Raw genomic sequence first — 16,741 nt, 5'->3', positions numbered from 1 at the left:
GAGGTGTGAGGTGTGTGTGTGGGGGGGGGCAGGACAGAGACTGATAAAGCCAGATTATAGCCTGCCTCATTGCCCACCTGTCTGTGGAGGGGACAGATGTGGTAGGGAGAAAACAAGAAGAAAGGGCCCTGGGCAATGGGAAGGTCTACCACGCAGGTGCAGACACGCAGGGAGGATGCACAGCTGGCTGAGGAGGCCAGGGCACACACACCTCTGTAGGAGCCAGAAAAGGTGTGTGGGAGCTAGTACTGTTCCCAGGGGAGGGGTGACCTTTGCCCAAGAGGGACTGAAGTGAGTGAGTGACCATGGGCAGGAAAGGCAAAAGAGGTGGCCACAGCCCAGGCCCAGGGAACAAGCATGTCCTAGCTCCTTAGTCATCCCCTGGGGGTCTGAGAAAGACCCAAGAAGCCCGGGGAACGCCCGGGGCCCTCAGGCCTGCCCCTTGGCTGATGCGGGCTTGCTGCTCGCTGAACCTGCTCTCGCTGACACAGGCCCCGGACACCTCGCCCTCTAGGCCTCCAGTCTGAATCACAGTAGGCTCCTTGCTGACTTTGGGACTTTAGGCCTGTCCCTTCCCTGCATGACACCCCTGTATACCTGCCCCACCACTCCCATCTGCTCTCCCTATATGATCTGCACACGAGTAACAGGAAGTCACACAACCCCTCAGAAACTCAGGCAGTGGATCCTACTTCGGCCTGGCTCCAGGGCTTCCACCAGTTGTTCCAAGTCCCCTTCCCCTGGCTGGTGTCCCCCTCACTGCCAGACCTCCGGGCCTGCACCCAAGCTCCGCCTCTACTTCAGGCGATCACCCCTCACCTACAAAATGGACCCTTGAGACCACCTCTCAGACTTTGGGAGGATCATGCGGTCCTTGCACATCTGGCGAGCTCTCCACAGGTGCTCGGGAGACAGAGCCCCTCTCTGAAGATGCCTCCCCCCAGGCCAGACCCCCAGCTCTCTGCAGGGGGGGTCTGTCCTCCCTGATCTCAGGTCCTCAGCAAGACTTTCTTGGCCCTTCCAGCTTTGTCCTCTGGCTCTAAGTTCTATAATGACAAGATTGGGGTGATTTTTTTTTTTTAATTCTATGACTGTTTTGGACCTGGATGCCTCCCCTTGTTAAAATACATGTACTTGGAGGAAAAAAAAAAAAGACATCAAAATGCAAGAGGGACTAGTTAGAAAGAAGAGGGATTCAGTGGAAAAGGCATAGAAGAAGAGGCAGATAGAGAAGGGGCGGGCCAGGACCTCCAGCCTCTGCAAACAAATTCTAGACGCATCCGCCACCTTGTGCATCTGGCTTTCTGTGGGTCCTGGGGAATTGAATCTGGGTCCTTTGGCTTTGCCAGCAAGTGTCTTAAGCACTAGGCAATCTCTCCAGCCAAATAAAAATTTTTGAAAATGTATACTCTGGGCTGGGGAGAGGGCTACACTCAGTGGATAGAGCATTTGCTGTGCAAGTGTGAGGACCTGAGTTTGGCCCCCCAGCACCCCACAAGTGCTGGGCAAAGCATGGCAGCTCACCTTTAATCTCAGTTCATAGAAGGTGGAAACACTGGGGCGAGCTGGCTAGCTAGATGAGCTGACTCAGTAAGCTCTAGGTTCAAGCATAAATGAGGGGAAGAAGATTCCTGAAGTTGACCTCTGGCCTCCACACACATGCACACACTCATACACACGTGTGTCCACACATATGAACATGCATACACACATACATACAAGAACAAAAATGTGCTGGACATGGAGACACATGCCATTAGTCCTAGCACTCAGGAGGCAGAGGTAGGAGGACTGCTGTGAGTTTGAGGCCAGCCCGAGACTACATCATGAATTCCAGGTCAGTCTGAGCTAGAGCGAGACCCTACCTCCAAAAAGAAAAATAGAAAGAAAGAAAAGGGTAAGCAGCATCATGGCTCTCTCTGTGTTGTGTCTCTCTGTTCCTACAGGTTGTTCCTAGGCTTTGGGGAATCCTGTGAACCTTGAGCCATTCCTGTGTGGGTGACAGTCAGGGACACCTGTAGCCACAGGTCCTGGACGTAGGGCTTTTTCTTCTGGGGGGAAGTTTTGGGGAGGGCAAACTTCTTCTCTGGACAAAGCAGGCTGAGGGGCACATGGAAAGGGAAGGGATCTCTTGGAAGAGTACCCCAAAGACATATCCAGCCCAATCTTTTCATTTTCAAAAAATATTTTATTTATTTATTATTTGAGAGAGAGAGAGAGGGAGAGAATGGGTGCACTAGGGCCTCCAACTACTGCAAATGAACTCCAGATGCATCTGGCTTACATGGGCCCCGGGGAATTGAACTGGGGTCCTTAGGCTTCACAGGCAAATACCTTAACCACTAAGCCATTTCCCTAGGCCCTCATTTTCTTTTCCTTTCTTTTTTTTAAGAAAGCTATACTTAGATTAAAAAAAATTATCTGGAGAGAGAGAGATAGAGAGAGAGAGAGAGAAAAGGGGGTGGGCATGCCAATGCTTCTAGCCGCTGCAAACGAACTGTAGATGCATTACTTTGTGCATCTGGCTTTATGTGAGTACTGGGAAATTGAACCTGAGTCCTTAGGCTTTGCAGGCAAGCATTTTAACCACTAAGCCATCTCTCCAGCCCCTCATTTCCTCTTGAAGCAGAGGTTCCCTGTGCCCCCTGTGGCCTGAGGATGTAGCAAGAGTCAGGATAAAGGGGAAGCTAGTCTATCCCATCTAGAGGCTGGTCTGTGGAGCTGAGAACTATGGACTCTACTGTGGCCCAAGAGCCTTGTTTGGGATCCATGTCCCAAGAGGGGGCTCTGAAAGGGGCTGGCAACTGGCTCCATGATGTCTAAGGGCCTCTCCTTCTGCTTCAGCCCCCAAGCCCCTGCACTCATCATGAAGGAGTGTGGGAAGCTGCTGTTCCTAGAACTGGACACCAGCAGGAGTAAGTGCGAGGAGAGAGAAGGCAACAGACACAGGCAGTTTGTGTTGCCAGAAATGCTGAGGTGACAGTAAGAGTGAGGAGCCTGGAAACGGCAGAAACTCTAGTCCACAATACAGTGAGTAGAGAATGCACATGCATGCTACGCACGCACACACATGCACCTATGAGCATGCATACACATGCACACGCATGTAGCACACACGTGTACACATATGGATATATGCCTGATGCTTCTGCAGCCAGGGCCTCTATCCATCCTTACCCCACAAGCAGAGAAGGAGGGAGAGAGGAGGGTACTCACGTATATCAGCCCGCCGGACATTTTTCATCTGAATGACCCTCACTGTCAGCAGGTGGCATGGAGACAACCCCTTCTGTGAAGTGAAAGGAAGTGGCGGATGGTTCTGGCACCACAGGCCAGTGCAGCTGGGGAGAGCGCTCTCCATGCCCATCTCCCCGCCCTCTTGCACTCAGCCACCTCCGTGCTGCCGGGTCATTTTTGCTGAGGTTTCATCTTCTCTCCTACGTGGAAGGTTCTAGAAATCCCCAAGAGCCTAGGACACTGTCTGTTTTTTCATTTTTTTCACTTTACTTTATTAATGATTTGACAGAAATAAGGAGAGCGAGAGAGAGAGAATGGGTGTGTCAGGACCTCTAACCACTGCAAACAAACTCCAGATGCATGTGCCATCTTGTGCATCTGGCTTAAGTGGGTACTGGGGAATCGAACCTGGGTCCTTAGGCTTTGCAGGCAAGGATCCTAACTGCTAAGTCATCTCCCCAGCCCTGTTTTTCATCTTTATACCTCTAGTATCTGCAGTATGCTGATTTATATAGTGATCCATAAATGTTGGTTGAGTGGAATGAATGTTCTGGCACCAAACATGGAAGAAACACAAAGGGAATCTTGAAATGTTTATGCTCGTCTTCTTCACTGAGTAGCTTATTTCCCTACCACACAGAGAGATAAATGTCCCCTGCCCACTGGAAATGGCAGCTTGTTCCACAGGAAGGTGCAGTGAGGCCAGGACAGGGAGCAGACTCCCATCAAACCCAGATACCTGCTCACTGGAAGCCCTCACACCAGGTGCTCACTACCCTCTGGTGCTTAGTTCCAGCCCAGGGCCTTTCCCCCTTGCCTGTCAGGTCCCTTCCCCAGAGAATCTGGCCCTGTGACTTCCTAGCCCTTGTACGTTTCCCTCGCAGTATGCCAGCTGCCTCCTGTGCCTTGCCATTCATATTGGTAAAGTCTTGGATAGTACAATGGGTTCCCTTTCATGATGGCAAAAGCTCAGATAATCCTGTGTGATGACTGATTGCTCTTCGCTTCCTCTGTCGGTATTGCTAACCGCAGGGACCGGGGCGCTGAGGTTTCTGCCTCTCCCACACGTCCTTACCCTAATGGCTGGAACCGCGGACACGCCTGAGCCTCTGCTCATTTGATGCTGATGCTCAGCCTTCTGTCCTGCTCCTCTTGTTCCGAGCCCTTGCTAGGAGCTCTGCCATCGTCCCAGACCCCACCCATCTGAGCAAGCAGCAGCAGCCATCTTTGCCCTCTGCCAATCACTCCTTATCCCATGGCCCACTTCTGTCCTCCTTGGACTCTGGTACTTTCGGCCACCCAGATGCCTTGAAACCACATCTCTCCATCTCTCTAGCTTCTCTTTATACGGCAGCTTCGGCGCTTCCCTGAATCGTTTTTACAGCCCATGGAAGAATCACAGCTCTTCGCTATCCATTGATCCTTGCCCCAGGTTCCGAGGTTCTATTTCTCCCCTCCTTCTGCTCTGGTTCTGGCTGGCCTTCCAGAGCTCAGGGCCACATTCTCTCACCAACGCCTGCTGGGAGGCTCCAGGCCTGCTCTTGTCAGGCGCCTGCAGTTTTCCTTTGAGCTCGTGCCTTTCCCGTGTGAGGCGCAGACTTGAAGCCCTTTCCTGGAGGCGTTGCGAGGCTTCGGCTCGCGGCCGCCGTCGAAGCACACCTGCTCACTCTGCCGGCTACCTGCGTCTGCGTGTAGAGGGCTTTGAACAGAGCCCTACTTGTCATACACATATGGTACTAGAAGCACTGTGCGTCTTTCCAAAGGAGGCATTTTTTTTCTCTGTAGTGAATATTGAGGTTTGTGAAAAAAAACAAAACAAAACAAGGTTTGAAGAGTCCTCATCATCCCACCACTCAATCAGTATTATCTCTGTGCATCTGTCCTTCCAGGCTTTTCTGAGGCTTCACCCCAATACAGCCAATAGAGCAGTGGTTCTGAGAAAGCTGTTATCTAGCTCTTATCAGGGACATATGATTCCAAGATCTCTTCTTTCCACTCCTACCAGCTGCCTCAAAAGCACAGGAGTTGGCTTGGCAGTCACATACAGGTCCAGGAATCTCTTTTGTGAATCTGACTCTGAAGTCTTGAGTCGGTTAGTTGCGTAAGCAGCATTCTGTTGTGAGCTCTGTGACTTGGGCCACACATGTTGCCTCTCTGGTGGTGCCTGAGGCCTGTAGCTGGACCCTGTAGGCACAGTGAGCTCCCCATTTCTCACCCTGTCCTGGACAGAGCAAGTGCTGGTATGGCGTGGGGAGAAGGCAGCCTCACCTTTTACAGTATGGTCCTAGCGAGCTTAGCCCTACACCCAGGTTCTCAGAGCACACCTGAGACCTGGTAGGAACTGTGAAGACCTTGGCTCAAGTAAGGGTCAGTTCTTGGGGATATGCCTTCACATTGTAGGGCCCATTGTTTTCTTGGCCATCACAGCTCTTCAGTCTCTAGGAAGGATGCCTAGCTCAGTTCCTTGAGTGTCCACTGAAGGAAGAGAGAAGCTTCCACAGTTTCCCTTGGGACCTTATCAAAGCTTGCCTACTTTCCAGGAAATGTTATTTCCTGTCCCCTAACTCCCATGCTTGCCAGTAAGGGTGACCATTTCTTCCTTCTCTGTCAATCTCAGCAACAGTAACAGCAACATCAGTGACCATGGGGCTACCATGGCTCATGGACTGTGTTCATAGTCTCTAGAATTATTTATTATCATAATTATTACTTTTTTTTAAAAAATGGGTGCACCAGAGCCTCTAGCCACTGCAAATGAACTCCAGGCACATGTGCCACCTTGTGCTTCTGGCTTACATGGGATCTGGAGAATTGAATCTGGGTCCTTAGGCTTTGCAGGCAAGCACCTTAACTGCTAAACCATCTCTCCAACCCCATTATTACATTTTTTTCCTTTGGTTTTTCAAGGTACGGTCTCACTCTAGCCCCGGCTGACCTGGAATTCACTATGTAGTCTCAGGGTGGCCTCAAATTCACGACAATCCACCTACTTCTGCCTCCCAAGTGCTGGGATTAAAGGCGTGCACCACCATGCCCGCCATTATTACTTTTTTGAGATAGAATCTCATGTAGCTTAATCTGGCCCCAAACTGGCTAGTAGCTTAAAATGACCTTGAATTTCTAATCCTCTTTCCTCCACTTCCTCAGTGCTAGGATTACACCAAGCCTGGCTCTCTATAGATTATTTTGTCTAGTTCTTAGCACCTCCTTGAAACAGGTAGGAAGCCAGGGGAAATTAAAGGGATATAAGAAAGAAGAAGAAGCCCCTCACCCTGGGATCTGACTTATGTGTCTCACTAGATTATAGCCAAGAACTTCAAACCACTTAATAAAAAATCAGTAGAGATTGCCTACCCAGAGACAACTCTGGTTTTCTGACATATCTTCATCAAGTGTATAAAAACAAAGTAAAACAAAACAACTCCTCACCGTCCCCGCAATGGACCAGACTTGCTTATGGTAAAAAAACACATGTACCTTTTGAGTTTAATGGTATCAGCACTCCTTTTCTGGCCCCCAAATCTGAACACTGCACCTCACAAACCTTGTAGTTTTACTTACAAGAAATTCTTTAAGATAAGAGAAATAACCAACTTATACATGATTTACTTAAATTTCAAACTTTTTGAACCTGATTGTAAATTATATCCTTTAAGTCCTTTAAGCAATGTAACTTCAAAAGAAACAAATTTCATATATGTGACATATCCCTCAATTCCACACTAAATATAACATATGTTCTTTCCTGCCTGGCATGGTGGTGCACATCTTCAGTCCCAGCACTTGGGAGACAGAGGTAGGAGGATCACTGTGAGTCGGAGCCCAGCCTGGAACTATAGAGTGAGATCCAGGGCTGGGCTAGAGTGAGACCCTACCTCAAAAAAAAAAAAACAAGGGCTGGAGAGATGGCTTAGTGGTTAAGCGCTTGCCTGTGAGCTTAAGGATCTGGGTTCTAGGCTCGATTCCCCAGGTCTCACGTTAGCCAGATGCACAAGGGGGCGCATGTGTGTGGAGTTCATTTTCAGTGGCTGGAGGCCCTGGCGCGCCCATTCTCTTTCTCTCTCTATCTGCCTCTTTCTCTCTCTGTCTGCTGCTCTCAAATAAATAAATAAAAATAAACGGAAAAAAAATTAAAAAACAAAACAAAACAAAAAAGTCTCCTCTCTTTCATCTTTATTCAATAAACCCAACTCCACTTCATATTGACTTGTTCTGGAATTCTTTCTTAACTGTAAAGCCAAGACTCTGACCACACTCAAGTGGAAATCCCTGAAGGGGGAACTCCTCAGGCCATAGCCTGCAGTGTTGGACCGTGTCTGCTGCTGCTGCTGCCGCCAAACTCACAAAGCAGTTGTTATCATCAGCCTCACATTACAGGTAAGAATCTGGACTGTGTCCATTGACCCAGAGCTCTTAGCTAAAATCAGAGTTTGAACTCAAGTCTAATTCTCAACCTGGGCTCATGTCCATTGTTATGCTCTCTCCTCACTCGAGTGACTTTATTTTTATTTATTTATTTATTTATTTTTTTTTTTTTTGAGGTAGGGTCTCACTCTGGCCCAGGCTGACCTGGAATTCACTCTGCAGTGTCAGGGTGGCCTTGAACTCACGACAATCCTCCTACCTCTGCCTCCTAAGTGCTGGGATTAAAGGCATGCACCACCATGCCTGGCAAGTGACTCTTTTTTTTTTTTTAACATTTATTTAATTTAATTAACTTATTCATTTGAGAGAAAGAGAGAGAGAATGGGCACACCAGGGCCTTCAGCTGCTGAAAACAAACTACTTTGTATAACTGGCTAGTGCATCTGGCTTATGTGGGTCCTGGGGAATTGAACTGGGTCCTTTGGCTTTGCAGGCAAGCACCTTAACCGCTAAGCCATCTCCCCAGGCCCCATCACTTGAGTTACTCTTGGCAAATATGAAGATGGGTTCTTCTTGCCCTCATCTCTGCTTTGATGTTTCCACAGTACCTATTTTCCTGACTTAACTCCCTTTTTCCCACACTGAATTCTCCCAGAGCCTTCACATAACCCCTGAAGTTGGTAGTCCTTTTGGCTTGTTTTATTGGTTACATTTCTTCAGCCATGCTGCCTGATCACTCTCTTTTTGTGAGCATATGGTGCACATCACAGCCTTAGAGACATTTTCATTTTCTAATAGGCACAAAGAGGTCCTTTGTGATCTACCTTGAACTTCAAATTTCCTCTAGAACTTCCTTTTAGCTGAGGAATTTTTGGGAGAGACCCAATTTCAAAGCACTCTAAAAAATGCACTTAAATTTTGCCAGCAGAGCGAGCATATGCAAGGGGCTTATGAGGCACAGGAGGGTGGGGCTGGGAGGAAGAAAATGGATTGACTGTTAGACTTAGTTCTGGGCCCAGGTGCATTCTAGAACCCATTAGTGACCTTGGAAGCCGCTTGTTGCAATGCAAACTTGTAATCCCAACACTTGGAAATGGAGGCCGGGTGGATCTTGAGAGTTAGAGACCAGCCTGCACTATATTCACATGACCTAATACGCACACACACCCGGACCTTCATTTGTGAAGAATGCACATATTTTGCTTCTGGTACTAGAGATGACTGAAAATCTGTGGCCTTGGAGGTAAATGAGCTATAGTAGAGAGATGTTATAGAACTCAGCACATCATGTGGACAGAAACGAGAAGCCAGCCTGCGTTCAGACCCAAGTATATGAAGACACTGGGGTGTGGTGTGGGTCAAAACCTTAGACACTTGGACAAGCGCATCCCTGGCTGCAACAGGATATGAGGGTGGCAGTTAAAATATTTATCCACAGGCATGGCTAGAAACTGTGCCTTTGGGTTGCATCCCTGGAATAGAGATGCGCACGATCCTCAGTTCACAGGGCACAGAGCACATGCCTGAGTGAGGGGCAGGAAGCATGTGGGGGCTTGGAAGTCAAGGCAGGAACTCTGTGTAAATGCAGAGGAATGTATTCAGCTCCGGGAACAATCAGCACAGCTGTGGGGGGGCGGGGGGTGCGGGGGAGGAATGCATGGAAGCTCTCCACGTAGGGAAGAGAACCTGGATGCTCAGGCAACAGCCTCACCACCCCAGCTTCCTCCTGGCCTTGGGCTCTGGCTTGATTTGCCAGGACTCCTTGAGAGCCACTAAGGACTAGGACCTTGCTGGTTCACATGGGAGAAAAGGGTTAGCAATTTGATACTGCGCATTCCCGCTAACTTCATAGATACAACCTCTGGGGGTAGAGGTGGAAAATAAAATGTATTAGTCTCCTCTGGCATGGTGGTTCTGCTCCAGACCCTCTCCTGGTACATAGGGTCTTATCTAAAACCTCTGATCAGCCTCTGAGAAAGATGTTGTTATACTTGTTTCACAGAGAAACAAACAGGGCTTAGAGAAATATCAACAGGTCCACACAGCTGGAAGTGGAACCAGGACCCAGAACTTAAGTGCAAGCCTGTTACCTTATAGGTGCACTTTCTACCCACCTGGAGGCTTTTTTTTTTTCTTTTGATGTTGTTTGTTTATTTATTGGCAAGCAGAGAGAGAATAGAGATAGATGAATGGGTATGCCAGGGTCTCCAGCCACTGCAAATGAACTCCAGATGCATGCAACACTTTGTGTATCTAGTTTTACATGGGTTCTGGGGAATTGAACCCGGGCCGATAGGCTTTGAGGCAAGCTCCTTAACCGCTGAGCCCTCTCCAGCCCCATGGAAGCCTACTTTAACATGGAGGGACAACTTGGGCTAGCAGCATGCTCCAGGCCATGCACCAGACTAATTAATACCAGAGGCAGGAATAAAACCGTTTCCCAATAGGGCAGCACTCTAGACCTAGAGGCCCAGCAGTTGCCACAAATCAGTTAAATAAAAAAGTTACAGGGCTGGAGAGATGGCTTTGTGGTTAAGGTGCTTGCCTGTGGAACCTAAGAACTCATGTTCAAATCTCCAGATCCCACGTAGCCAGATGTACAGTGACACAAGCACGCAATGTCACACATGAGCCACAAGGGGGTGCACATGTCTGGTGTTCATTCACAGTGGCTGAAGGCCCTGATGCACCCATTCTCTCTCTCTCAAGATAATAAAATGTTACAGATAGGCTCCCTGTACTCGTTTCAGGCTCCTGGGTGGGAGGGAGAGTGGGAAAGGATCTGACCACCAGGTTTCCCAAGTGTTCATCCAGGCCAGGCATACCTTCCCCAAACCATAGCTGAGTCTGGATGTCCGGAGAGGGAATGACAGCTTCTCTCCCCAGGGCATCTCAGTGCAGGCTGGGCGGGTGAGGCCACCTCCTCCTTCAATAGCTGGGCGTAGTCATTGGTTCCCTGTAACACTATGTCAGAGCTCAGACCAGCCTGCTCATATATTCCAACATACGTGGTTCCTCCCACAAAGGAAACCATTTTGGATGGGGACATTTGGGACTTAAAACAGATCTCAGTCAGTATGAGCAACATTCCATACTAGGGGTCACAAAGAAGGGGTCATCACAGCTGTTTTTCTTATTATCATCTTGGCTAGGTGAGTGGTCAGGACAAGAAGTCCCAGCACTTAGTGGCAAGGCGGGCTCTCCAGAACTTGAGAGACAAGCCCACCTTGTGAAGGGCCTTTGGGAGCCACACTCTTAGTCCCAGCTCTTAGCTGCCTCACTGTCCCCTTCCAGGCAAGCTTTGCCCCTTGGAGGCAGATCTGCAGGCTCAAATTCCTGGAATCTCAGCAAAGAACAAGTGCTGAACAGAGGCCCTTCCAGTCTTTCCTCTTTGGGGAAACAGAGGCAGGCAGTCCAGGGCAGCAGGGCCACCTGTTACCACGCAACCGGGAGCTTTCTCCTTGGGTTCCCTGGAGACTGACTCGGTCCCGGTCTCCCATGTGAAAGGTCAAGACCCCTCTGAGGTGTCCTCCAGCTCCTCTAGCCGTGTAGTGAGGGTTGAGCAAGGAGAAGCTCCTGCCCTCCGATGCCAGCTGATTCTTCCCTCCATGGTATGTGTATAGTCAGCTGAGAGACTGGCGCCACTCACCCACTGTATAGACAGGAAAACTGGGGCAGGCCTGGTCTCAAGTACCAGCAACCTTGTCCGGCCCAGAGATCTCCCTGAGAGGCTGTGGAGAGTTGGCTGGACTCAGGATCCTTGACTATAAACCCAGAAGAGCAGTTGACAGCAACAGATTGGCAACGCCACCATTTCTTAAACCTGACACTACCCTACATCACATACTCACACAGCACGGAAGTTTAGGATGCCCACAGGGTTAATGCCCAGTTGCCACCAAGGCACAGTAAATATGCATTCCCCCCTGGCAGTATTAGGCATTGTTTACCCTGGGTATGAGCCTGGATGGCCCCAGGATGGTCCTGAGCCATTGTGCGGAGCCTTGTAAAACTTTTAGGCCACTCTCAACTGGGCCAGCCAGCCAGGAGATGTGGCCATGGCTGGGCTAAAGCACACCCCCAGGTGCCAGGTAGACAGCCTTGAGCCAAGGCTCATGGGTGTGCAATGCCCACCAGCGCCCCTGAGAGCCGTCCTGCCCGCCTCCGTCCCCAGCTCCCAGCCCCTATCTCTCACCTCGGGCCATGCCCGTATGCTGTCTTGCCTCTGGCCCTGGCCCGCACCCCTGCGTTCTCACCTCTAAAGCACAGGTGGCCAGGAACTTGCAGTCGTCTGCTTGGCATGTGTCTGGCAGGGAATGGGGCACCCAAGCTGGCACCTGTCTTGGGAGCATCGTGGCGGCTCTCCAGCTGGGTGGCAAGATCAGGAACTTATACTCTGACTCAGAACTCCACCCTCTTGGCTGAGCAGTGGCTGGCATGGCCCGGGGAGGGGTTACAGTGGGTTTGAGGTGCCTGGGCCTACGTCTCAGGTGTTCAGATCTTGGAAACCAGTTAGGGCTCTGGCTACCAGGGTTAGTAAGTAGTCTGCAATCCCAGTGTTCCCAATGTCCAGGCTGTCCAGTAGAGCACGAGAAGACAGGAAGAGGATGCTAGATCTCCCACGACTTTCGGGTTAGCCCCACCGGGATGTGGGAAAACCCCATCTCTCCAGCTCACGTTGTCAGGATGCACGGTGCTCCTGAAGAGGTACACAGATCTTTTCCCTCAGACCCATGGCTGGTGCCCCAGGATCTGTGGGGAGGAATATGGCTCTCAGTCCTTATGTTAGAGGCTTAAGGAAGAAAACAATTGGCCCAGCCTTGTGGAGAAGAGGGTCCAGGGTCTCCTCTACCTGGCCTCCCGGGAGGCGACATGAGGGACAGAGTGCCAGCCCCTTCTGGTGGCCACAGCGTGGGGGATGCGTGGCTCCACCCTGTTGATTCTTATCTCTGCCTGGCTTGGCTCACTCTCAGACCTGCTGGGGGCTGCTCTGCCTGCTCTGCCCAACTTTGCATTGGGAGTTTCCTGCCTGAACTCTTGCCTGAGGCCTCACAACCGGCTTTTCTGGCCCATAGAGAGAAGAGACTTATGGAACCTAGGAGGAGACGGGGGACAGAAGCTGGTGTCTGTGGAACCTCTTTACGTACTTGGCCTTTGAGATGAAGGATTGAGCCTTCCTTAGTGTGTTGTTTCAAAGCTCCCCTACCACCTGCCTCACTGCCATACCGCACGGCCCTCTACAAACTCTGCAAATTCAACTTAGTTCATGCACCTAGTGTGTACTTACTGTATACGTGCTACCAAGAGGGGAAATGCCAGGCTTGATGGTACAGACAGGCAAATGCATGGGGTCTCAGGGGCTCTGAGGTTCAGGTCTCACCATGGTAATGGCAGATCCTCAAAAGACCAGCATAAACCTTTCACATTTGGAACGTTCTGTGGTTGCCCGAGTTGTGGTCCCCAACTAAGAGCTGGCCACAGAGGATGGAAGAGGGATTTGAGCTGGGGAGGGACAGAGTAGCTCCAAGAAGGCTTCATGGAGGAGGTGGCATCTGAAGTGGGCCTTGGAGGACGGGTAGGATTTCAACAGCTAATGATGGAAGAGAAAGGCATCCTAGGAGGCAGGAACAGCACGAGCAAGGGAAGGGTATGCTTAAGTATTCAAATGAGCTGTGTGTGAGTACTTAGGTGTGTGGGAGATAGTATGAGAGAGGTCAGATAGAGATTGGGACACAGGAGGTGGTAGAGGTTGCGCAGAGAGGAGAAGTCAGGCTTGAGGAAGGAACAAACCTAGAAAGATGAAGTAGGGCTGCCACTCACATCCTGCTATGTCTCCCCCTTACCCCCAGCCAGTTCTTGGTTATAATGCAAAACTCTAAATTAAAGATTCAAATTGGCCTTTCAAAGGCCATGCTTTACATTCACACTTACTCTCCAGGAAACAGGGAGCCACTGATGGTTTCTGAGCAGCAGAGTCAGAGGATCAAAGCTGAACTTTTAGAAGAAAATACTGACTGCCATTATAGCAGGAAAATGAGTAGGGGATGAGGTGGGAACCAGGTCAGAGAAGGAAAGTAGGACGAGAAGTTAGAAAATGAAGAGGAGATGGAGGCCAGAAAAAAGGCAGATCAGAAGTTTGTGGCTAGCTGAGCCATAACAAGACACTGTCCCACAAATGACAGAGCCGGGCTGGAGGGATGGCTTAGCTGTTAAGGTGTTTTCCTGCAAAGCCAAAGGACCCAGGTTCAATTCTCCAGGACCCACATTAGGTAGATGCACAAGGGGGCGCACACATCTGGAGTTTATCTGCAGTGGCTGGAGGCCCTGTCATGCCCATTCTCTCTCTCTGCCTCTCTCTCTCTCTCTCTCTCTCTCTCTCTCTCTCTCTCTTTGTTGCTCTCAAATAAATAAACAAAAATTTTAAAAAGCAATCATGCCGGGCGTGGTGGCGCACGCCTTTAATCCCAGCACTTGGGAGGCAGAGGTAGGAGGATCGCCATGAGTTCGAGGCCACCCTGAGACACCATAGTGAATTCCAGGTCACCCTGAGCTAGAGTGAGACCCTACCTCGAAAAACAAAAACAAACAAACAAACAAAAAAATTTAAAAAGCATAAAAACAAACAAACAAACGAAAAATGACAGAGCCCTGCCTGCCCGTGTCACCTCTGTTCCTCCTTTTCTCAATGAAGTTGGCCCAGGGCAAGCCCAAAATTCCAAGGCATTCCTTATGGCCTGGTGTTTGTTCCTACTTACCCTGCAGGAGGAGTACAGCCACAAGACCTCTACCCCATTCTACCCATTCCGGAAATTTTCTCACCATCTATCGGCTCCTCAAGAGCACAGCTGCAACTTTTCCATCACTTGACTAGGAGGCTAAGGGGACATAGGGTGGAGGTTTTCTCTTCCGCCCCCTTCCTGGCACCTCTGATCTATGAGGACCCAATGGCCATATTTACAAGCAGTCACTGCCTCTGTGTGCCTGCCTCTGTCCTGACTGCCCAGGGTGGCTTTAGAAGGACATAGAAGTGATCAGTCATGAAGGAGGCGGGAGGGAGCAGCATTCTTGTTCCTCCTGAGGGGCACAGAAGGCAGTCAGGGCCTCTAAGGCAAGGTGGAAGTGAGATGAGAGCTGAGTTAGGTGGATCGGGCAAAGAGGCCATGCCCACACCAGGGCAGAGTGACCGGGAAGGCTGCCTGATGCTCTTACTCTCACCCAGTGCATCTCCAAATGAAAACACGGAGGCAGCTACAGCCTCACTCGGGAACACAGTGGTGGCTCTTGGTCAGGTCTCCCAGCTGCCCCTTCTCCGAGTTTCCTTACAGTCAGTATACCACCTCCCACAAGAGCCTCGTGTGTCCTTGGGCATGGTGGGCCAAGACACTTCTCCCAGCTGTGTCCCAAGGCCGGTTCCTCAGCTCCCACTGATGGAATGAGCAGAAACTGCTTTTCACCAGCAGCCTCTCAGTCTGGGGGCCCAAGAGTGTCTTCCAGTGGGTTCTCAGCAGCTCCGCTGGCCCCAACCCTTCTTTGCAGGGACCTGTCCCTATCTCTCCCCCCATCAGCAGCTCTCCCTTTCCTGTCATCACCTGACCCCTGGCCTGGAGCTTAGTGACTGTTCCTCAGCCTGTTACTCTCCTGCTGAAATGCATCTAATGTGCCTCATTCTCTGAACCCTCTGAATTCCAGGACCTTCTAATCTCAAGCCAAAATTCACTTATTTTTTTTTATTATTTATTTATTTATTTATTTGAGAGCGACAGACACAGAGAGAAAGATAGAGGGAGAGAGAGAGAATGGGTGCGCCAGGGCTTCCAGCCTCTGTAAACGAACTCCAGACGCTTGCGCCCCCTTGTGCATCTGGCTAACGTGGGACCTGGGGAACCGAGCCTCGAACCGGGGTCCTTAGGCTTCACAGGTAAGCGCTTAACCGCTAAGCCATCTCTCCAGCCCTTATTATTTTTTTTAATGAAATTCGAGACCTGTCAGTAAAGCGTGGCTTGTATGCCTATGTCATATACCTGTACACTCAGGGTCATGTTAACATTACAAGTGGAACAAGGTCAAGGAGGCCCGCCCTCTGGTGTCTGCAGCCTTGGAAGCCTCATGTGCCCATCAGTGGGAGTGGGAACAGGAAGAGATGAGGATGCACAAGCTGGGACATGATGCAGAGGTCCCGAGAGTCAAGTTAGAGGCCCACGTAGGTACCTGCATGCAGCTAGACAAGCCAAGAGCAGAGAGGCAGGAAGCTGGTGTGTCTCTACAGAAATAAAATATGGTTACATAATACGTTCAGATAAATTATATGTTAAACACACGTATTGTAGTCCGGTTCACAGTGCTGATAGCAATCACCCAACCAGGAGCAGCTTGTGGGAAAACAAGGTTTATTTTGGCTTATAGGCTCAAGGGGAAGCTCCATGATGGCAGGGGGAAATGATGGCATGAGCAGAGGGTGGACATCACCTCCTGGCCGACATCAGGTGGACAACAGCAACAGGAGAGTGTGCCCAACACTGGCAAGAGGAAGCTGGCTATAATACCCATAAGCCCAGGAGGCTTTAGTTTCCAAATTGCCATCAGCTGGGGAGGTGGCATTTCGAACACCTAAGTTTATGGGGGGACACCTGACTCAAACCACCACGCCACCCAAATAGTAGCTTTCCTACAGGGCGGAAATGTGAGGGTTATGTGAGTTTAGGGAAATAGCAATCAGCAAGAAATCTAGGATGGGGCCTCCTCAGGATCAATGATGGCATTGGCTGTGCCCTGAGGAGTAGACTGATTCAAACCTCTGTTTCTCTCTTGAAATGTGGCTTCTTTCAGTCCCCCCCCCCCCTTGTTGGAGTCACTGCTGTCATCCAGGCCATCGTCCCCATCCATCTCAGCTGCTGCTTTAGCCGAAGGGGTCCACTCTCTTCCATCTCATGCCTGCTAGGCAAGCATTCTGCCACTGAGCTACAGGCTCAGCCTTCCTCTTAGCCCTTTGATAGAAGGGCAAGAGGTGATCTAAAGCTATCAGCCAGATTACATGAGTGTCCCGATTCAAACTCTACCGTAGTTTCAGCTTTGTCTGGTGTTTCTCCCTAGCCCTGCAAAGTCTACTCATTCTACTCTTTCTATCACACCGAGGGCCAGC

General features: G+C 50.2%; 1 protein-coding gene across 2 annotated transcripts in view; it reads right to left on the bottom strand.

Moving 5' to 3' along the window:
* Pla2g4e (phospholipase A2 group IVE) overlaps positions 1–11,954 on the bottom strand; it is a 42,906-nt gene extending 30,952 nt beyond the window's left edge. For both annotated transcript variants that reach the window (XM_045157468.1, XM_045157469.1), the window contains exons 1-2: positions 11,859–11,954; positions 3,217–3,289 (exon numbers count right to left, since the gene is read on the bottom strand). In XM_045157468.1, the coding sequence (XP_045013403.1) occupies positions 3,217–3,289; positions 11,859–11,954 (169 nt within the window). The remainder of the gene's footprint in view (positions 1–3,216; positions 3,290–11,858) is intronic.
* Between the last annotated feature and the right edge of the window lie 4,787 nt (positions 11,955–16,741).

The sequence above is a fragment of the Jaculus jaculus genome, chromosome 8 (genome assembly GCF_020740685.1).
Source record: "Jaculus jaculus isolate mJacJac1 chromosome 8, mJacJac1.mat.Y.cur, whole genome shotgun sequence".
Classification (NCBI taxonomy): Eukaryota; Metazoa; Chordata; class Mammalia; order Rodentia; family Dipodidae; genus Jaculus; species Jaculus jaculus.
Note: the sequence above shows the minus strand (reverse complement) of the source record. Positions and strands in the feature narration are given on the sequence as shown.